General features: G+C 41.6%; 1 protein-coding gene across 7 annotated transcripts in view; it reads left to right on the top strand.

Moving 5' to 3' along the window:
* Positions 1–23,705, top strand: part of ANTXR1 (ANTXR cell adhesion molecule 1) — a 237,497-nt gene that overhangs the window by 110,089 nt on the left and 103,703 nt on the right. Inside the window, exons 11-14 of one of the 7 annotated variants that reach the window (XR_010123091.1) lie at positions 264–333; positions 1,815–1,893; positions 21,530–21,644; positions 21,800–22,287. Coding sequence is in view for 6 of the 7 variants with exons in the window: in XM_054474128.2 (XP_054330103.1) it covers positions 264–333; positions 1,815–1,893; position 2,195; positions 12,220–12,311 (242 nt within the window). In the remaining variant the exon portion in view is untranslated. Of the gene's footprint in view, positions 1–263; positions 334–1,814; positions 1,894–2,194; positions 2,196–7,347; positions 15,157–21,529; positions 23,651–23,705 lie in introns of those variants that run through there. The other 6 variants (XM_054474128.2, XM_054474126.2, XM_063648648.1 and 3 more) reach the window with 6 other exon arrangements.

Below are 23,705 nucleotides of genomic sequence, written 5' to 3'. Positions count from 1 at the left end.
CCCACGACAGGCCCTGGTATGTGATGTTCCCCTTCCTGTGTCCAAGTGTTCTCCTTGTTCAGTTCCCACCTGTGAGTGAGAACATGCAGTGTTTGGTTTTCTGTCCTTGCGATAGTTTGCTGTACAGCTCGAGTTTTTAAGCTCAAAAAGATTTTTGTTTTTCTGGTATCTCCCTGGACTTGGTTGATGTTCTCTAGAAGTCACTGAATTTGAAATTATAAACTCGTCTCCCTCTTCTTAATCCAGTGATTTCCTTTTTGCAGATGAGAAGCCCTTTTCTGTGGAAGATACTTATTTACTGTGTCCAGCACCTATCTTAAAAGAAGTTGGCATGTAAGTTTTCACCAGCAACTGAACCTCCCAGCCAGGGAAGAGAGAGAGGAGGTGTAGGGGGACAGGGGAAAAGAAAGCTTCTAGAGAAAGTGGAGCCTTTCTCTAGGTTCCTCCAGCTTATGATGGAGCCAGTGTTTACAGTGACCCAGACACCACGATAAGTGTTTTACAAAGTATCTCACTTCATTCTCCCAGGTTCCCCATTAACCAGGTATTCCCACTATCCCAATTTTACAGACATAGAGACTGTGGCTGCAAGACTTTAAATAGCTTGCCTAAGGTCACACAGCAGTGAGTGGAAGAGTCTGGGCTCAATCCAAGGTCTGTCTGGCTTAATCACACCTACACTTCTAGAAAGTTCTCACACACTTGACCTCGCTCTGTCATCACCACTGCCCTGCTAGATGATTGTTATCTCCTCCTTAGAGAAAAGGAGGCTCAGAAAGGCCAAGTAGGGCCATGGCTGGTTCATGGCAAGCCAAGACCCCAGACTCACGCCTTCCGATGTCCCACACGGTGCTCCTTCCTCGACTCTGCACAGCATCGGATGTTCACTCAGAACGGAAAAAGTTCCCTGAACTAATTTATGGGGGAAAAATCTCATGGTGATGCAATTATAATAAGCACTAATGAGATGAGATCAAAACCATCAACAGAAGAAAGAGAATGGACACCCTGAGCAAGAAAAGAAATACATGGGAAATGAGGCAATGCTGGTGCAGAGAACAACAACAACAAAAATAACCTCTCCAAAACCGTGTCCATAATAGGCTAGACAAAGAATGGAGGCTTTAAGGGAAAAAAATTGAACTTGTTCATCTGAATTTTGCCTTCAATCGTGTGTTCATATTGTAAAACCTCCAACTCTGGTTGCCCAGCATCAACCTGTGATGCCACTGATTTCACAAATTAGCTCAGTGTCCATGCTGCAAAATCCAGCAAAACATGAGGTCAGTTTCCAGTGAGTGTCTTAGAGTGGGAAGAGATGGAAGACAAATTCATATTCTGCTTTACTTCTGTGAGTCTGTTGGATGGTAACAAAGCCACCCCCATCAAATCACTGAGAGTCCAGATAACGGCAGAATATTGCATTTATAGTTAGCCCAGTCTATCCCCCATTGACTTGGACTATTTTTGAGGAATACTTTGTCCAACTACAATGTGACTAGCAAGTTAAATGAAAATAAGCTTTGCCCATTCAATGCCACTCACTGCAATGCCGGAATGTCTGAATGCACTGCCTTAATACACCAGCCAAGCATATCCTGACACTTCTCTAAACTTTAGAGGAGGATGGGCTATACAGACTACCCCCCACATTTTACAAAAGAGGAAACTCAGACCCCTCCTCCCCTGGAGAAGAGTATCCAGTCTCAAGGGTAGTTAAGAGCAGAGCCCAAAGGAGACCTGTGTGTCTGGCTCTCAGCCTATTGCTCATTGCACACCATGCTCTGAGTCTGCTTCCCTTGTTGTCATTTCAGGAAAGCTGCACTCCAGGTCAGCATGAACGATGGCCTCTCTTTTATCTCCAGTTCTGTCATCATCACCACCACACACTGTGTAAGTCATAAACTTTCCCTTTACTAAAGATCTCATTATCATTGTCACTATCAACGTTTCTCAAACAGCAATCTTCTCCAAAGGTACCCTGGAAAGTTTTTTGGTTCTTCGTTCTGCTTGCTGAGCTTTGATCCCAGCACTGTTCCACCAGCCCCAGGCTGGATTGGGGTGTGCTGTACCCCAGAGTGTATCAGGCATGTCTGTGTTAACTTCTCCAGCTTCCCCGTTTCTGCTGAAAGGGAGATCTAAAGTCACTGGCCTGACCAGATGGTAAGACGGGCTATGTCTGTGCAGTAATGAGGGTGGAGTCCCAGATAGAGTGGGTTTAGGAGAGAATGGACGGAAGGGAATTGGACAGCATATACAGAAAGAACGTCTTAGGGAGTTCATCTCTAAAGGGATGTAGGAAAATGGGTATGAGCTGAAGGAAAATGTGGAGTTTGGGGAGGTCATTTTATTTAGGACGGGAGAATTTGCAACTTGCTTATTATTGTGGAAATAATCCAGGAGAAAATGGAAAACTGATGAAGCAGGAGAGAGAGTGGGGAAGGAGCCCTTACAATAGGGATTGTGAGGCAAGAGTGGGGACTGCATTCTCTCTCCCAGCTCCTCAGATAGTCCTTCTCTGGAGCCTTCGCATCAAGTAGTTTTCATTCCTGGCTATATATAAAATCACCTGGAGAGCTTTTTAAAAAGATTGGTGCCCTGACCTCATGCAAGACTGACTGAACCTAAGCCTCTGGCATGAGCCCTAGCTTTGGTGGTTCCACAGCATCCCCAGGAGGTTGTCATGTGCAGCTGTGACTGAGAACCCATCAGCCTCTGGAGTTGGTCCTGCCCACTGTCAATGTCTCAGAGCTCAGCCTGTCAGGGGGCAGTTAGAGCTTAGTTAGCTCATGTCAAGATCTCAAACTTGGCCAGGCACAGTGGCACATGCCTGTAATCCCAGCACTTTGGGAGGCCAAGGTGTGTGGATCACTTGAGGCCAGGAGTTCAAGACCAGCCTGGACAACATGGTGAAACCACATCTCTACAAAAAACACAAAAATTAGCTGGGCATGATGATGCACGCCTGTAGTCCTAGCTACTCAGGAGGCTGAGGTGGGAGGATGGCTTGAGCCCGAGAGGTGGAGGTTGCAGTGAGCTGAGATTGCACCACTGCACTCCAGCCTGGGTGACAGTGAGACCCTGTCTCAAAAAAAAAAAAAATTAAAAAAAGACATCAACCCCTAACATGAGCATTTCCAAAATAACCTTTGTCGGCGTATTCAGTTTCTTTAACTGAATACATTTCTCCATTAGCTCATTCTAGAAACTAATGTTTGGCCTGATGGTCAGCTTAGGTAGTTATTATACTATAGTCACTTCCTCGTTGGCCTTTGGAAGCTGTATTGATAGAACCTCTCAGTAACTGGAGTTGTGTCCTTAATACCATCACGGTTGGATAAGAAAGAGCAGGCATGCACTGAATGTAGATAATATAGAAATGAGTTATCATAAAAGAACAGGAAGCCAGTCCTCATGATGGACAACAATCTCCCTCCTAATGCCCCCAACACCAATTTTCATCTTGTGTTAGGAGCAAACCAATTTTCTTGAAAGCAGGGTAACCCATTGTAAATGGTACAGATGATGGGAAAGTTTTACTTGCCCAAAGCAAGAAACTAGGATTGTGTCACAGAAGTGTTACCACTGAGAAATGCCCATGTCTCAGACATCTGGTCAACCCTCAGTCTGTGGGCCTCAGCAGGACACCACCAAATTTTAAAAACTGTATGCAGAAGCGTTGACATTTCTTCAGGTGTATCCTGCCTGATCCTGTTGAAAATTGACCCTTCTGGGACCTGCCAACCTGCAGGAAATGATTAAAATACTCTAAGTCAAATAACTCCATTCCAGATTCCTCCCAGCTTTTGAGTGATCCAACAGTTGGATCTGTATTTCTCATTATGTCTGACCATACCACCGAGAAACAGCCACTGCCCTTGAGACCACAGAGCAGAGGAAGTGGGAAGGGAAGACATCTCAGGACTAAACTTGTGGTATGGCAAATACAGGGCTACAACTTTAAATCATGGGCCTCTAATTAGGAAGAAAAGGTGTCCTTGCCAATGCATTGCAAAATTAAAAGAATTCCCATTGAGTCCCACTACACCTTCCCAACCCACGCCAGCCTCCAGTTACGTCTTACATCTCCCTCATCTGAGCACATGCCACTAAATCTTCTCTTCACTTGACCCTTGATCAAGACCACCTCATAATGTATTCTGCATTATTCCATTTTCATGTGAGAATGCTGTATTAGTTTACAACAAAATTATAACCACTCTAAGATTTATGATCCAAGTTCTTTCAGTCATGTATTCAACACATATTTATTGATCACAATGTGCTAGGTACAACTCTGGGTACCTGGGATATATCAGAGAACACAACAGATAAAAATACCTGTGTGATCAGGGAACGGAAGACAATGAGTAATAAACATAGTAAACACACTACATGCTATGGTAAAAAGTAATAGATGCTATAGGATAATTAGAGGAGAGTGAGAGGATTTCCTACCACCTAGGCGAGTAGGTTCCAATTGTAAATAGAGTAATGGATACATTGAAAAGGTGGTATTTGAGTAGCAACCTGGATAGTGAGGAATTTAACCATGAGGCTATGGGAGCATGGGGAAGGGTGGGATATCCCAAACCAAGAGCCCTCATGCTAAGACCCTGTGGCCAGCGATCCTTGGTGTTCACAGAAGAGCAGGCAGGGAAGTGCCATCCCCAGGCATCTCCATGCCTGCTGCTGTCCTCATTCCCTCTCAGGATAGCAGCAGGCAGTGAGGTGCCCGGGGATAGGATGTGCAGGGTTGTGGAAGGACTTTGGCTTTTGAGCAGAGGAGCAACATGGTCTGACTCATATTTAGAAGATTACTCGGCTATGGGCAGACAGAGACAAAGATGGAAGCAGTGTGACTTGTTAGGAGGGTTATGGCAAACCCTCCTAATATTTCAGGCAAAAGGTGATGATGGGTTGAATCAGGGGAGGGCAATGGAGCTGGAGAGAAGTTGTCAGAGTTGGATTTATTTTGAAAGCAGAGCTAATGAATTTTCCAAAGCATTGAATGTAGGGTTTAGAGAGAGAGAAGAATCAAGAATGTCCCAAGGGTTTTGGCCTAAGAAACTGAAAGGATGGATTTGCCATCAGCTGCCAGACAGGAGGAAGACAGAGGGAGAAGAAGATTTGGGGAGGAGGGGAAACAATCAGGGAATCAGTTTTGCTGTGTACTGGTTATATGACCTTGATAAGTTGTTTAGCCCCTAGCCAGGTGCCATGGCTCATGTCTGTTATCCCAACACTTTAGGAGACATAGGCAGGTGGATCACTTGAAGGCCAGTTTAAGACCAGCCTGCCCAACATTACAAAACTCTGCCTCTACTAAAATACAAAAATTAGCCTGGCATGGTGGCACATGTCTGTAGTCCCAGCTACTCTGGAGGCTGAGGCAGGAGAATCAGCCTGAACATGGGAGGTGGAGGTTGCAGTGAGCCGAGATCATGCCACTGTACTCCAACCTGAGTGACAGAGCGAGACTCCATCTCCGGGGAAAAAAAAAAAAAAAAAATTGTTTAGCCCTTTTGTGCTTTAGTTTCCCAATCGATAAAACTAAGATAATAAAAAATTTACATCTATCAGTATTGTGAACATTAAATGAAATAATATTTGTAAAGTATTTGGCAGAAGACCTAGCAGGTAGTAAGTGCTCAGTAATTGTTAGCTGTTTTATAGTGGAAGCTTAATGAAAAAATTTTTAACTAATTTGAGATTCTTCCTAGAGAGCTGGCTCTTTAATTGAGAGTCTCGTTATAACCAAGGGGCTCCTCTGAGACAACATGTATCCGGGGCTACATGTTTATCACTCGACCAAGCCCAGGTGACTGAAAGGGGGAAGAAGAGATGGCCAAATTCATCCAGAAAAGGGGCCTTATATTCAAACATAAAACTCCAGTCCCCAACCAGGTCCTACACAGCAGCTCAAATTAAAGGCTGAAACTATCATTGGGCAAAATAGAGATGCAGGTGGAACGTGTGGGTATCCAAAATATGAAGTAAGGTCTTGGACTTGCGTTTGTTTCTTGGGAAGCTGGTTTGGAGGACAAGGTTTTTCAATCAAAAGTGATCCCCTGGGTCTGAGTAAAGGGATATTGTCAATGCCAGTCACAGCCTGCCCAGTTCATCACCTGGAACCAAAAATATTTTTAAAATATGTAGTTGAGACTTTCTTTTCTCACTTTATTTGGTGCCCATTTGGACACCTGTGTCACAAGTTTTCAAGGTCTGCAATGAATAACTGTTGCCTGAGCCAGAAGCAGAAATTCCATGGAGTTTTACAGGAAAGAGATTTTTCCGTCCAAGAGCTAAAAGATTCCTATACAAATGGTAAACTTTGGTGAGCTCCATGACTATAGAAAATGGTCAAACATCCAGAGTCCTCTCTCACCAGATATTTAAATACACCCATCTCTGTAGTCTTAACTGCCTCACTTTTCTTCACCAAACTCCAACCAGAGGTTGAGAAAATTACTAATATCGTGCTGCTTTAAGAAAAATATTGAAAAGAGATTTGTCCTTTTGAACAAAGCAAGCAAATTTTACAAACATAAAGCATTTTTCATGAAGATTGTTTTCTTTTAGATACTTAAAAATTCTATTATTTCCCACCCAAAGTGTCCAAAAATCAGGAAATCAATCAAGTATGTCTTGGACTTCTACTGTGTCTCCTAGTCACTGTCCTTAAGGAGCTTAAAATCCAGTTGGAGAAAGAGTCCAACAAGCATATAAAAGAGTGTATAATAGGCCGAGCGTGGTGTCTCACGCCTGTATTCCCAGCACTTTCAGACATTGAGGCGGGCAGTTCACAAGGTCAGGAGATCGAGACCATCCTGGCCGACATGGTGAAACCCCGTCTCTACTAAAAATACAAAAATTAGCTGGTGTGGTGACGCGCACCTGTAATCCCAGCTACTCAGGAGGCTGAGGCAGGAGAATCGCTTGAACCCGGGAGTCAGAGATTACAGTGAGCCGAGATTGCACCACTGCACTCCAGCCTGGTAACAGAGCAAGACTCTGTCTCAAAAAAAAAAAAAAAAAGAGTGTATAAATGTATAATAAAGAACAAGATTGTATGAGTCAGGTGTAAATGCCATAGGATTTCAGAGCAGGGAAGGATAAGTGAAGTCAAGAAGAGTCAGGAGAGCTTCATGGAGAGATAACACCTGAGTGATTTGAAACATAGTAATTATAGGTGAAGAAGTGGGACGAGGCCATGCCCTAAAGAGACACCAACCCGAACCAGGGATGGATATATCTCTGAGCATAGTTTGTTCATGGGCTCTCCCAGACTATGACTTTGTTGTTGTTTTTCCTTCTCGTTTTGCATCCGTTTCTGGGGCCTTTCAGTTTGGAGACATTTCTCAAGTTGGCAACTATCCTTGTAGGATGTACGCTCCACACCCTTGATCTTGAACACCCAAGATGTGACAGTGCGGCCCAGTTGATGCTCATCCCTGTTAACCCTGATCAGGATTTGCTTTGTACTGGCTGCTGGGTTGGAAAGTCACAATCTTTGAAGAAAAGAAAATGACCTGAAGTTAGACATAAGGTTCCAAATTCAACATTAAATAAATGAAGATCCCTGTTTTTTTCTCCTGATTTATATGAAAAACAGCCTGACTGCAATAGCAACAAGGTTCAATAACTTTGAGCGGATCCATGTCATATCACTGTTTAGAGAAATGCCATTTGAATGAAACCTGAAATTCAACAAACTGAGACCTGAAACATCAAAGCGAAAACAACTGCTCTATAATTGCAGCATAATGGAGGAATTAAGAATACAGGATATTGAGTTGAAAATCTTAATTTCACATCCCAACCCCTTGACTTTCCAGGGTGATCTTGGACAGGTTTACCTGGGGCCTGTTTCAGAACCTGTCTCTCATTTTTATAGTAAAGATTAAGTATATAAGGGGCTTGAGGTACATAATAGTCTGTCAAAAAATGACAGCTGTGTATTAGGTTATTGACCTAACTTTCCTTGCCAAGTAAAAGTCTAATGCCCTGCCCCATTAGATTCACTGTACATGTCCTGTGGCTTATAAACAGGCTATCTCCCCCTGATTAAGAAGCAGGCTCCTTTTGAGTCTCTACGATAAGCCTGGATTTTAGGAGCAGGCTGGAAACAAACTTTGAAGATGTTGCCCACAAGATAACTAGGAAGAAAAACACCAGTAAATCAGATGTGGTGATAAGTCAAACAAGACTGAATGGCAGGCTGACTCTTTGCTACTTTTGAAGAGCTTTCCTCAATAAATGAATCAAGTAAATAGTAACATAGGGAAATATTTAGACAAATTAAACACATGAATTAAAGCAAGTAAAGTTGATACATTATTACCACATGCAAAATTTCTGTTGCCACAAAAAAAAAATCTATCATGCATTCAGAATCTTGGGATTCTTAAATGTTCTTTTGTTCTATTCTATATGTACTATATTTGGGGCCCCTTTTTCTGATATAAAGATAGGAATTTGCCTAAAAAAATAATTTTAGCTCAATATGACAAGCCTAGGGACCTTCTCACTTATATGTTGCCAGACAAAGACTCCAAAATTTTCTCTCCAAATTCCTCTTTTCCATATTCCAAGTCGTGCCTTCACTTCCTCCTCTCATGCAAAGGCCTAGAGAGCCACAGACTTGTTCATTGTTTCAGGAAGAAAGACCCTGTTAACATCCGGGTTATTTTCAACACTTCATGGCTACCTATGTTTCACAGGAAGGCGGGCCTCTGGCTGCCATATAGAGGTAGTTTATAGCTTTGGAAACAACTGGAGAGTTGTCATAAAGAAAATGCAGACATTGGAAAGAGCGGTTGTCTCTCAGGCATAGTATTGCCCCTATGTTTCTTGAGGCAAAACAGACCATCTTGTTCACCGTCACAACCCAGCACCTGGCACAATGTCTGCACATACTCATTACTCAGCAAATAATGATGGTTGAGTGAATAAATGAATGAACCCAATCAAGGGTCATACTGGTACCATGATGGCACCTACTGGCAGGAAAGAAAAGGAGCCAGAAGGAGGTAGAATCAGAACAGGGGGGCTCTGAGTTGGTTGGGAGGTAGACTTCAGAAAAGGATGGCCAGCAATTCAATCTTCATATCCAAGGAGCTTGAGCATAATTTAACAGGGGAAAAAATTCTGCCAGGTGAGAAACTATAACCAGCGTTCCCAGGAAGGGCAGTAGTCAAAGATATCATCATAAAAGCACCAGCACCAGTAGGAGCAGACCCCTGCCTGGGGTGCAGACTTGGTGGAAGGGTGTAGAAATAGCCCACTAACTGGATCAAGATTCTGGGCAGGCCTCTAGTCTGTGAGGGTCTGCAGCACAAGGCTGGAAGCCAAGCAGAACCATAGAGACTGACAGACTCAAGATCACTCCAGAAAAGCTGTGACCCAGGGAACATTGGCATGGCCTGAGCTCACCCTGGAATACCAGAAACGTAGATTACAGCAGTTCAGCTAATCTGGATGCTGCCAGCTGGGGCTGAGGATGCACCGTCTGCTTTGGTGAGGACTGGCTTAGAAGGGGATGTGCTGGAGCCCAGAGGTAGAGGCCACAGTGACTGCAGGTAAAAGACAGCAGAGGAGGGCAGTGACCACCCCCTACACTGTCTTTGGAGGAAATTTCCAGAGGCCTGTTTTCTAAGTCAGTTCAATTCCATTACCAGTTGCTCTAAAGCAACGAGAGAATACAAATCCAGCCTGGTTTTGTAGTCATTATGACTCTTTAGGTAAACAGACAGCTGGCATGGCTGCCCTTGCCAAAATCTCTTGAATTTCACCAGCCTGGTAGGGAGTGAATCCAGTAGCCTGTGCTGAGTGGCAATCTCACCTTCCAACATAATAAAAAATTATTGCATACTCTTCAGAGAAAGTAGAAATCAGAGACATTTTTGTCTTCTATTTCTTTTCCAAGGTCAGCAAACAGTCCATCAATCAAGTAGGTAGCTGTCTTTGGGATAGACAGTTCATTCCAGTGCTTTATGCATGTGGGCCTCTTTACTAAGGAAAGAAGGATGGGGAGGAGGTTGCTGGTGGCAAATGGAGCCAATGATATCATAACAATCAGGACCAACGTGTTTTAAATCTATACTCTGGGCAAAGTGTTAGGGACTCGAAGAATAGCCAGTCCTTGCCCTCCAGAGGCTTACAATACAGTTGCCAAGGCAGGATATATTACTTAAAGAGGTAAATATTATACAATTTGGGGTATAAAAGCAAATATCACACAGGTACCCTGAAATTCCCCACCTGTTCCAAAGACTCCTGAGGCTTTAGATAAGTCAATGGACACAAACATGGCATGCTCTGAGGAGTGTCCACTTCATGGGCCTGGTGAGTTACTTCCCAGTTACCTAAGAAGGATTTTCACCCCTTCTGCAAAGTGAAGCTGGACAGATTATTCCAGAAATCCAGGTATAACAAGTAGGCAGCTCATGATTAGCTCAGTCCCAAAACTCAGGAAACAACCTCTGAAGAAAAGAAGACCCTTCCAAACAACCAATTGCAGAGAACAGAATCAGGACTCACTAACTGACTTTCCCCTGTAGGTTCCTTCGCCCCAACAATATTATTCCACTTCCTGTCCAACTTTCCCACACCCACTGCTTCTTACTCATTCAGTGTCACGTAACCTGGAAGAATGAGGCAAAACTGAACTGGAAGGGAGATAGAAGACTCACCTTGAAGAGGGTTTGAATGACAGAATATGGAGTTTGGGCAATGGGAAGCCATTTGAGGGAGGCACAATGCATTATTTTAGGGGGATTAATTTAGCATGTGTATGCTTTAAATATATTAATAACAAAATGGCATTAATTTGGATGCCACTGATTTGTGAATTTGGTCATCTGGAAAAGGAGTAGGCTCTAAGTTTACTTTTCCGTTATTTGGGCTAAAGGAACTTAGTACCAAGAGTGACCAATCCACAGCATTGGGCTACAAGTGAATCATTAGAGCCTCATACTCAGCCCTTGAAAAAGGACAGCCACTGATGCACTTTGTTATTGCTGTAATTATAGGTGATAGGTCCTTTGAAATATGTGGCTTAGCAAAAACACAGAGGAAAGACTTGAGAGGAAAAGTGGGCTTTGGGATCAGATCAATGTGGCTAAAATCATGGTTCTGCCACTTACAGGGTATATGACTTTAGACAAATAATGTACTTAGAAGAGCTGGCACGGGGCCTGGTACACAGTAGATGCCCAGTCTTAGTTTTCTTGTACTGATGTTGTGGTCTCTATATGAATTTGTACAGTGAAATGGTTTCCAAAGACTCTGAGTTCTGGTTGAATTAGCAGAAGTATAGTATCTGAAACTAAGGAGGTGATGGGACCTCTCAACTTGGTGAAGTTAGAATCTCCATTCGAATATTGTGTTCAGTACCAAGGACACTCCAAGGGAGAACATAGAGAAACTGAGTGTATGAGCAATACTACCAAATACGGTATGTTATGTAGAATATAGAATTGGGGCTCTTTAGCCTGGGGCATACTTAGCATAGAGACAATATTCAAAGGGCTGTTCTGAAACACATGCAGCTATACCTGTAGAGCCCTAATTCTACAGATTATTTGTTGTATAGATCCAAGGGGTAGAATAGGCTCAAAGGAACAGTTTCTGGCTTCGTTTTTAAAAAGGCCTTTTTAATCAGCAGCATTGGGTGGGAATGAGCTCCCTATTATAGTTGCAGTCAAGCACAGGCAGCAGGACAACTTGGCAGAATTATGTAATCACCATTCATGCCTCAGAGTGGGGATTGGAATAGAAAAGCTTTCAGACTCCTTATGCTGCTGAGAGGCTGTGACTGTAGACCTAAAAGTATGTTAGGAAAGGAGTAAACTAAATGCTATCAGTCCTATACAGTATCACAAATAAGTTTGGTTCTCACATTTTGAAAATGAATCTAAGAGAGCTCTGTTGGTGATACTGCAGACAACTTCTCTTAGTGCAGTTCAGATTGGCCAACCTCCACCTAATACAAGTGGGATCATATTTCAGACTAGAGTACTTCAAACTCCTGAGAATAATCTGTTTTCAAGTAATCTCAAAACGCACCCTGTAATTCACAAACAACACATTAGTCACAAATCAGTCTCCTCTATTTATTAGCCAGTCTCCATAGAGCCATACATAATTCAAGGTATTTTTTTTACAATGTCCCAGTATTTTTATTATTATGATTACTATTATTATTATTTTAACAAGATGGCTTGTGGTTTTACATACAATCATTAGAGATGGTAAAAGACCACAGGAATATCAGAGTGCAGAACTCAGATCTCAAATATTGTTTATGAACTGAAATAAAAGTAGTTTGCCAACATCTCTATTTTGACAACCCTTGTAACCTTTGTTTGTATAAAAATATCTTTTAAAAGATCTTTTGGATGATTCGTGCTGATTTGTTTTTTTTGGATGTTTGAGCAATTGACTTTCAATATTTTTATATCTAAGTATTTTAAAGAATGTTTTCCCTAAGTTTGAAATTTCCTTGTTTTGAGAGTAAATTGAGAAAAAAATATTTTTCTGAATCTACACTTCAGAAAACACTGAGATAAGCAAATAGTAAGATGGTAGAACTAGAAGTTAAATCAAAATAATCCATAAGCAAAATAAATATAATGGACCAAACTCGGCAGTTTAAAAACACAGATTGACAGATTGTGTTTTTAAAATATCCAGCTATGTATGATTTACAATAAAACATATATTCAATAAAACATAAGGACACAGAAAGATTGAAAATAAAAGCATGTGAAAAGTTTTATCAGGCAAATACCAAAAGAAAGTTAGTATAGCTATATTAATATTTGATAACAAACTTATTGGCACAAAATTATTGGTATAAAGAGGACCATTACATAATGTTAAAAGGAACAGTTAACCTGGAAGTTATAATAATTCTGATCTGCACTTAATGACATATCCTCAGCATATATAAAGCAAAAATTGATAGAACTGCAAAGAGAAATTGATAAATCCACCATCATAGGAGGAGGTTTCTATACAATTATCTCAGTAATTAATAGATCAAGCAGCCAAAAGAATTAATAAAATATAAATGATTTGAAGAATTTAATTAAATATAATCTAGTGGACACATGATAAAGCCCCAGCATAACATTCAAAATAGGGTCCAAAGTTTTTTGGTTGCATAAAATGAAGACTTATGCAACTATAAGACTAATGACAAAAATATCGTACTTCATCAAATCTAAGACACACTTTTCTTTCCACATTTTAACATCCCTAAAATTGATATGTTTCAGATCATAATAATATATCATGATATAATGGGCAGTGTTTTCCCTAATAGCTCATAAAATAATGAGACATCCTACCACAGATACATCTGAAATGCAATGAAATATTTTCTATCAGTCTGTACTGTACCAAAAGTAAAGATAATGAAATATATCCTGAATGAAACTGATCAGCCACTTATTTTCTACTGCCCACTCCCATTCACAGTGGAAAATAAGAACTCTAGCCTTTCCCCTTTGGGGAATGGCTTACTGTGTATAGGAAATATGCATCCAACAGAGAATATCTATTCTTTTTTAAGTACACTTTTACACTTTAAAAAAAGCAGTCATGTACCATAAGCCAAGTCTCAACAAATTTATAAAAATGACATATAGATCATATTCTGGTACCAAATAAAAAACAATTGAAATCAATAGCCAATCAAGTTACCAATCAATTTTGAAAATCTCATATGTTTTGAAATTTCAAACACACACCCAAAGCATTTATGAGTCAAAGTAATATCATAATGTAAGTTAGAAAATACTTAGAACTGACCAATTATGAAGATGCCAAAACCAAACTTGGAATGCAGCTAAGTGGTCCTTACAGGGAAACTTGTCATCTTGAGAGTTTATGTTAGAAAAGAATAAAAGTTTAAGACAATTAGCCAAGCATAGGACGCAGGGGATTAGAGAAGAATGACAGAGTAAACCCTTTCAAAAAAGAGAAGGCCAAGACCAAGAAAGAACAGAATAGAAAACAAGATAAATAGAGAGGTAACAAAGAAAACTATTAGTTGGGCATAGAAGAGGTGAAAAGAGAAATAGACGTGTATAGAAAGAACTGTGTACTTGTGCTTGTCAATCTGGATGGGAAGATAAGCTGAAGTCAGTGCTGTCATGGGTTCTGGGCAGTACTGGAGAGAAATCATTAATCAAGAGAACCAAGAAAGCATGTGCAAATTGAGTTCATCCCTCACCTACCCCAAGTCTCCTTCCTAGAAAGCCTTCGTACACAAAATGGTTGCTATAAAATATTGTAAAATGTGTACATTTTATTCTCCCCCATTTTTATCACCAACTAAAATTTGCCGGTTTACTATGAAACTCTCAATTTGCAAAGCTGTTTGTCCCTACAGCAGTCTCTGATCACTATGTTGTGTTTTTTTTTTAAGTTTATGGTTCTACTTTTTCTGGTCTCTCGCTTCTCGATATCATACCTGTGTTTTCTAATCTAGATACTTTACTCTGCACTTCTAATTTGACAGTTTAAGCTTCTGGGTGCCTGAATATCAGAAAACCAAGCTTACATAAATTGCATATGAAATAAGGATTCCTAGTCTCTAAGAACTTGAGAGAACGTATATGGCGTAAGAACCCAAGCTTTAGTGAATGACCAATGTGTCCATTTATGCCACCTCCTGGGTTATTGAGGCTATTCCAGATAGTCTTTTGGGTTGAGCAACCTGGTTCAGTGAATCCATTTGAGAGAAGCACAATTATAGGAAGAAGTGCAAAATTGAAAAAGGATCCGCAAAGTTATTGGGAGCCTGGGCAACACAGTGAGACCCTATCTCTACAAAAAATAGAAAAATTAGCCAGGCATGGTGGCGTGTGTGCATGTAGTCTCAGCTACTCAGGAGGCTGAGGTGAGAGGATCACTTGAATCCAGGAATTCAAGTCTGCAGTGGGTCATGATTGCGCCACCCTGTGCTGTGCAAGAGAGCAAGACCCTGTCTCAAAAAAAAAAAAAAAAAAAAAAAGCGGGCGCGATGGCTCCCGCCTATAATCCCAGTACTTTGGGAGGCCAAGGCGGGTGGATCACCTTAGGTCAGGAGTTCGAGATCAGCCTCTCAAACATGGTGAAACCCCGAATCTACTAAAAATACAAAAATTAGCCAGGTGTGATAGCAGGTGCCTGTAATCTCAGCTACTCAAGAGGCTGAGGCAAGAGAATTGCTAGAACCCGGGAGGCGGAAATTGCATGAGCCGAGATTGCACCATTGCACTCCAGCCCAGGCGACAACAGCAAGACTCCATCTCAAAAAAAAAAAAAAAAAGAAAGAAAAAAAGAAAAAAGAAAAAAAAATTGGTAGAGGGGGGAAGGAGTTATCAATGGGAAAGAGAAATGGGAGGAGGAGGAAGAGGAGAGATTTAATAGTTTGGGAAAAAGGACCAAAAAGCAGAGAAAATCTGAGAGGATCTCCTTTCTACCAATGCTAAAATAATTATCAACTCTTTAAATAGTCCAACATTGGCAAAATCAGTGAGCTAGGTTATCTGAGAATGGGAGATGACCCACCAGGATCATATTGTCCTGGTTGGCAGCTTACAGTCATATTGCACTAAATTACAAGTCACCCCAGGGTCCTTACGTGTATTTTCTAATCAGGATAATATTTGGGACTGACAGGATTTATATTGTTTGCATTCCCAGAAGGCAGTCAAACTCCTCCCTCTGTTCCCTACAGAATGACAAGGTCCCATGAGGGTATATAAACACTTTTCCTTTTGCAAAGCAGCCATCTTCTCACCTATTCATTAAGGCACCAAGGAAATGCAAAAGGCAGCAAGTTAATTTATTTCTCCTCGAAAGAAGAGTCAATGCCACAAACAATACATAACTAGCATTCCTTTGCCATTACTGTGGCTGCTAGAACAGATGTTAGTTTAGTCAGTGCCCAAAGCAGTGGGCTTCATGTTTTGTTTCATTTTTTAAAAAAATAAAAAGCACTTGAATAAGTGACAACTGAAATATTACTGGGTTTCTTTTCAACACAACCCAGCATCAGGAAAAATGTTTCATTTGCAGGCTGAGAAAATATGAAAGAGCTATTTATTTTACCTGCATTGCCCAAATTTATGGACTTAAAATACTTTATAGGTATCTATAAAGCTCAAGATTGAGATCGTATATAAAAGGTGCAAACTCAGCCAAAGTAAATATCTACAAAATGCTCCTTATGATGGAGCTTGGCCTGGCAGCCCCAGTTAGCCCCTACCTACTGGCCTTAAAATTTGTGAATGTACTGATCTCTAACAGATAAAAATGTTCAATGGCAATTTTGTATTTCATACATCCTCACTCTAAATAAAATTATGTCCATTTCTACTCTGTGCCTTTGATCGCATTTCATTTTCCTTCTGGAATGCCCTCTCTTCTTTCACCTATCCAGTTTCACTGTGGCCTTAAGGCCTAGCCCAGTGCTGTCTGGACCTGCCCCAGGATGACTCATTGGCCTCTACAAGCCTCCTAACTCCCTCTGCTCTGAGCTCAGGCACTGCAGATTGCAGCACCTTTGAGAGTTTAACTGCATTTCACCTGTACTGCTCTCCAGGCAAAGTCCTGACTTTGTAATTGGACTCTGACAACCTCTTTCAGGGTTAGAAGTTGATGTCCATCTTTCTATGCCTCCTACTGTTGAGCATGCATTAGAAACTCAATGGGAAATACTTTCTTGGTTTATTGACACCCTATTACACAGTTTAATGACATTGCTTTAAGGAATTGATCATCATGGTTACCTCTGGTTGATCATAAATGATAGATTCATGGTTGATCATAGATGATAGATTCATGGTTGATCATAGATGATAGATTCATGGTTGATCATAGATGATAGATGCTCTGGTAGAGCATCTATCTTTTTGAGGCACCACCCAAATTCACCTTTCCAAGTTCATAATCTAAAGCAACAGCCCACGGTATATTGTAGGTGATGTTTACTTACCAATAATAGGTAACAGTGATGCCAACTAATACATGAGGGATGATCAGTCAGACCAATTGAGCATATACACTAAATAAATGGCTACATTAATGGTAAGTAAACGAATCACTATGTTTAATAAAACAAAAAAATGAAAATGAGACACCAGCCTTTCTCTTCCAGTGTCATAATATTTGAGCATTACTAAGTACCTTCTCTTTAATCCTATTTCAACACCCCACTTCCAAGAACTAAAGTACTCCAAGTACTAACAAGCTACATCTTGTCTGGATTATTCTCTGAAAACTGGTTTTGATTAACAAGCTCCATGCATGTTATGGAGAGAAAGGAAAGTGCTGAATGAATCCAAGATTTACTTTAATCACCTTCACCATCGTAAGTAACATGAAATGTCATGACTGGGTCAGGGTGACGAGAGTACTGCAAGAGTACTTATCACCTTCTGTGATAAGAGCCTCAAAGCTTGAGTTTGTGGGAGTATGGCATCAATCTTCCCCTTAATTGCATATTAATGATGGCTTATCTCAGTCCTTCTGGTATTATTCATATAAGGCATAAAGTAATAAGATTTATAGCAAACTAGGATTTATACATCCATATGATTTCTGCTCCTTCAAAGGATTTGCTCTGGAAAACCATATGCTTTCTCCAACAACGCTGTCACTATTCCAAATATATTCTGCACTCTTGCTTTGAAATGGTCATAACTTTAAAGCCACAATATTTGAACATCCTCAGTAGGGGATTAGGGGAATATCGTCATCATTTGATTTCTAAAACCCCAAAAGCTGTAGGAACCAGTTCTGGTGAATGATGGATTATCAAGCTCAGAACTTTCATGAATGCTTTCATGAAAAGCAAAGCATGACTAAGATATTATAAGATTTTCTTTTGGGGGCCTATAAACTGACTTTAGAAAGAGTCCCAAGGGAGGTGTTTCAGAAATGCTTTGGGCAATGGCTGTATCACTGGAGGTAGTCTCCAATCTCCAAAGCCACTAGTTTGGAGATAATTAGATTCATTTGGATGTGGGAGTTCAGTTATGTTCACTACATGAACAGCCTCATTGCTTTATAGCCGTGCTTTTTAGAAAGAGTTCCACAAAGGTTTAGGTACCTAATACTTTTTCTATACTGCCCCACTCTGGGTTAAGGACTCTACTATCTTCAGTGTCTTATCAATTTAATTGCCATCTCTAGCCCAAATTACCTCTCAGGTGGCCAGAATGAATCATAATGTTTCATTATGTTACCCTCATTTATGGTTAACTTTGATCAAGGATATTAAATTTACCATTGGAAAATCCACTTGGGTTTCCCTTTTCTTGACACATGGATGGCAATCTTAAGGGCTTGAATTTCTCAAATGTGTAATCTGGGACCACCCACTAACACCATAGCTCTAGTCACAGTTAGTACAGGGTTGTTCACAGAAATCAACTTCATTTACGTTGGCCAAGCATGGGCACATCACCAGGAACTTGGCTTGGATGTAGAAGGAAAGGGAGGATGGAAAGGGAAGTGCCATTTTTTGAAGGCTGGGCCAGGATCTCTGCACACCTCGTCTCATGTCATCACAGAACCAATCCGGGAAGCAGGAATTATCTCAATTTCACATATGTAAAGAAAAGGAAATCTTACATTCATCTGTCCATCATTGGAAAGACTTGCAATGATTCTGAAGGACAGGCAGTGGAGTTTTAGGTTTCAGGGGCAAGAGCAGTTTTCAAAAGTCTTTGAGTCCAGTGTGCGCAAGTCAACAAGCAGTACCTGGTGTGCAGGAGCACTCGTGGGTGAGTCTGTCTCGGGTCTCAACAATTAGCAATTGTGGACAGTCATTCTGTTTCCTTCTGCCTGACCCTGGGAGACATATCAGTAATGGATGTGCAAAAGCAGGTCTGTTTTATGTCTTAATATAATTTAAGATGAACTGTATTGAAAAAAATGCTGAAGAATGAATGTGTTAAAATGGGTTAACTGTGTACATTAACTTTCATGTCGTCATCCTTCTGTCATGAATGAGTGATACTTTGCAATGGACTGGTGTATGACAGTGAGGACCTTAGGGCATGAAGGCTTTTTGCCTGGTCCCAGCAGCATCTGCCCCATGAAGTTTGTTTTCTCCCACTGCCTCCAGGCCCCATTGATACCCCCAAATAGATGCTAGGTTGTGAGAACCAGCGAAGTCCCCCATGTCGTCAGTCTTAAAAATAATTTTACAAGTCCACATATTTGTCCCATTCTCGGAGTAGTTTTAGTGTATGTCTTTAACTACTAACAGTATAAATAACTTGACATCATAAAAAGAAAAGGAAGGCTTAAAGAGGTTGTGCAACTTACTCAAAGCCCACATATTAGTAAGTAGAAGTTTAGGATTTGGATCATCTTTTCCTGCCTCCAAAGCCCAAGCTCTTTGCCATGAGGTTGATGCAGCCATTAACAGGAATGAGACCATGGAGGGGAACTGAGCAGCCACGGGAAACATAGGCTCCAGCGCCATTCCTGCTACCCACTAACTATAGGTGGCATCAGCCTGCTAAATCCTCATTCCCCTCATTCTAATAAACACTTGAATGGCATTTAGTGGCAATTTGTGTTTGAAACACTGTACTATGTCTCACAGGTACAAATATGAGTAAAGCTGATATGTGTCTTCTAGGGGCTTCTAGTTCAGTGGCAGAGACAAGAACATAATAATATAATTTCTACAAAATAAAGTAGATAAGATAGAGCTATGATTAGGATAAAGAGCACAAATGCAGAGTTCAGTGGGGGTATTTACTGGTCTCTCTTTCCCACTCAGTGACAAGGTCCATGATTGGCAAAACCATGTCCATTTTATGCTCTTGTTCTCCAGCACTTGGAGAGGGCCTAGCACATGGTAGATGTTAAATAAATATGTTAGGTATGAATAGATCAGGTGGTACCTGAGCCAAGACTTGAAAAATGAAAAACAGCTAGCCAAGCAATGATAGTTAGAAAGAGTGTCTCAGGGAGAAGACCATGACAGAAGAGTGAGGTATGTATGTGGAGCTAATGCCATTTAGTTCTGTCAAAGCACAAAGTGTGAGGAGGGAGGAGGGAGGGGGAAGTGCTGGAGACATAAGAGAGGGCTTGTATGGGCTAAAGACTCAAAGCCTTGTACCTAGCAGTACACAAATAGATTCCAGGGATTTCATGGACCCCCTGAAATGGTAATAAAAAATGTGTGAGCCTGTGCATAAACGTGAATGTGTACTTTCATTAGGAAAGGGATGTATCACTTCCACAAAATTCTCAAATGTTAAGAACTCTGTGGGCAATGAAGAGCTATTAAAAAGTTCATGGGCAGGCAAATCTATCAGAATATCATTTTAGGGTTTAGAGCCATAAATGGTTCCAACTGCAGTGTAGAAGATGGAATTCCTGACAGTAATACTGGTGGTGGAGAAACCAATAAAGAGATCATTGCAATAGTCCAGGAAAGAAAGAATGAGATCCTAAGTCTGATCAATGGTATTAGAGATGAAGTAGACAGGGGCAGATCTGAGAAGTATTTAGATCAGAGAATCAGGATATACTGATGGCAGGTGTCATATTGGGGAAGGAAGAGAGGGAGGAAAAGGCACCTGAGGTTGAATTCCAAGTTTCCAACTTGGGCTGATAAGTAGTGCCATCAGATCAGAGGAGGGAATCACACAGCTTTGAAGAGGAAAACAGTGAGTTCAGTGTGAACAGTTGAGTTTGACGTATCAATAGGACCTACCGGACAATTGAATGGTCCTGAATATGACCGTGAAGCATGGGGAGAGATCTAGGCTAGAGATGAAGATTTAAGTCATCCATATCTAGAGGAGAGTTTCAACTATGGGAGGAAATGAGACAACCCATCGAGAGTTTTAGAAAGAAAACCGGCCATGGACAAGAATGGATCCATCAGTCTCACAATATCATAAATGTACTTAATGCCACTGAATTGTACATTTAAAAATAACAAAATGGTGCATATATCTCCACAGTTTTTAAAGAGGAGGAAAAAGATGACTTCCTAGGGCATGCTGACATTTAAAGGGTTGAGTACAAGAAGAAGCCTGTGAGGAAAGTGGAAAGGAATGGTCAGAGATAAGAGGGAGATCAGGAGAGTCACAGATGCCAGAGGAATAGAATTTCAAAAACATGCAGGGCAGAGTGGGTGGATGAGTTAGATCATCCCTAAGGTGCCTACCAGAAATAACAATATATAAACTCTGGGAGAGAGAGAATTTAGATCTCTAGGCTTGCCCATCTAGAACTGCTTCAGCAGTAATAAAATGGCTTAAATTTCATCTTTCAAAATGAAAATTGCCCATGCTTTGCCAGTTTTGTCTGGGCAGGAAACAGCTCAGACCAGCTGCTTGGGATGGTTCTAAATTCCACTCAGAGCCCTGGAATGTGATGCCTCCAAGGCGCCAGTCCTGTGAACCCCTTCCTGGTGCTCACAGTGGGACAGCGGCAGGTGTGCAGAGGCCTCCAGTCTCCCTCTGCCCAGTCGCTGATGCGCCTCTCCCTCTGCCCTCAGGGTCTCCCCTTGGAGCAGAGTGAAGTGGACATAGTTCCTTGATCTCTGCTGTTTCTCTCTCACCCGGATTGAGTCTTTGTAATTAAAACAAGCAGATTGCTACCAAAGTCACCAGGTTAGTGGAACAGAGCTGCCCCCGCTAAAAGGTCTCTTTCCCTTGAAGGCACTCCAAAGTGCTTCATAGGCACCCTCACTCTGTACCAAAGAAAGGGGGCGAGGGAGTGGATGGCGGGCCTCTGGGGAGCCTCACATCATCAGCTGCATCCCCAGGTGCCCCGTGGAGGGGAGAATCCAGAGAAAGACCTTTGCCGGCTCTCAACAAGCTCTAATGGATCCTCAGCTATTTTCCTGTCGTATTTCTGGCAGAGATCGGCTAACATCTCTTCATTGTGGCAGAATCAACCTACCAATTCATTCTTTCATGTTAAATGTTTACAAGATAGTCTAACCGTGTGAAAGCGTCCAAGTATCTTCAATGGCTTCAGTGATTCAGTGTTGCTACTCAGAATCTGCACAACCTAGCAAAGACTGTAGAACTACAGCAAACCCACCAGCCACCAGAGAGGCTTCTGATAACCTCTTCCTTCAGAAATTGACCATACCGTTGTTGTAGAAATGTAATTGTTGTAGTTACTGGGACCTATCCTGGGGTTAGTTAAAACAGAGATATTGGGGTCACTGTCGTGGGGGCATTAAAGCATGCCTCTTTCCTGCCTTGATTGTAAATAAACTGAAAAATGAGGCCAAAAAATGATACATGAAAACCTCAGCATTGCCTTTATTACTGTGAGTTGGAGATTTTGACTGAGTGTGGCAGCAAACAGGCTGGAAACTGAAGCCCAGAATTAAATAGATTTACCAGTCTGATTGCAGGCAGGGGGCCTGTCCAGGGAAGATGCACAGCCAGAGGCAGAGTTACGGGGGGCTGATTCGCTTAAACTTGAGGGACCCTCACTTGCATGGGTCCCTGCTAGGCCCTTCTAAGGCCAGGGGAGCAGCCCTTATAATTTTGCATTTGCATTTTTATGTTCTTTTTCTTAAAGAGCCTCCACAAAATTGCATCAGGCCCCACAACAGCTGCTTGCATGGAATAGCAGAGAATACCGCCTGCTCCCTCCAGACAGCACACTCCTGAAAACCGGGAGACAGGAGCCAAACATGCTCGGTTTACACTTTCCTTATTTACTGAATGAGTGGAGGGCAGAGACAGGCCTGGAGTTACGCACACTGAGTGCCCCAACATGGAAAGAAACATCAGGAGAGGCAGGAAACATTCCCTCCTTAACCAACACAGTTTTCAAGACCTTACTGGAGGCACTTTATTGGCTACATAATCACTCCATGCTGTGGGCATCAGGCAGAATCCTGGTGCAGACCCAACTATGAGGTGGAGGATTTCAGTTTCTTTATTTTGAACTTCCCCCAGGCTCCCACTAATTCCTCTCCATTCTATCCTCCTCCCTCTCCCACAAAAGAAAACAGAAAGGAGCAGCAGTGTTTGATACTGTATCATCCAGAGGCCTGGTTCTCTCCCATTATACAGCAAACAAGCCCTGGCAAGATATTTCACTCCTGCCCCATGCCATGCATTAAAAATCCAAAATTGCCTGCATTCCACCTGCCAAGCAAGAGATGCTTTCATTATTGAAGTTCCAAATGTATACCTTTGAGAACAAGGCCTTCTTGTCTTAAAAGAGAGGTCCTCATTTTGTGAGTTGGGAGCAGAGGGAATTAAAGAAAGCCACGATGCAGGGATTTGGCCATTCAAGCCAGGCAGCCTTCAGAGAATGTCATCCCTAATGACACATGCCCGAAGGAAGGAGCGGGGCTGAGCTTGTCCTGCCTTCATATTTAATATTGCCTGTCCGCCTCCTTAACAGCGGGCCTCTGTGCGAGCATTTGACAAGGCTTAAAACTACTCATTGAAGAAAATGGATGATCCCCCAACAGGAAGATGCAACCCCATGGGCTGCCTGCTTGACCACAGAAGTGTTTCCAGCTCCAGTTGCTCATCTGAGAACTCCCCCCACTACTTGCTGTTAAAATTGTTAAAATTAAAGGCCATGTTGATTTTTTAAACTTTATTTCCATTTTTTTAAATAAAATAAGAATTGGACTTGAGTTCATACTTAGGCTGTTGAGAAAATAACATTGGTAAGACTCCATGTGTGGCTGT

The sequence above is a fragment of the Pongo pygmaeus genome, chromosome 12 (assembly GCF_028885625.2).
Source record: "Pongo pygmaeus isolate AG05252 chromosome 12, NHGRI_mPonPyg2-v2.0_pri, whole genome shotgun sequence".
Taxonomy (NCBI): Eukaryota; Metazoa; Chordata; class Mammalia; order Primates; family Hominidae; genus Pongo; species Pongo pygmaeus.
The sequence above is the reverse complement of the archived record's forward strand: the minus strand, read 5'-3'. Positions and strand labels throughout refer to the sequence as shown.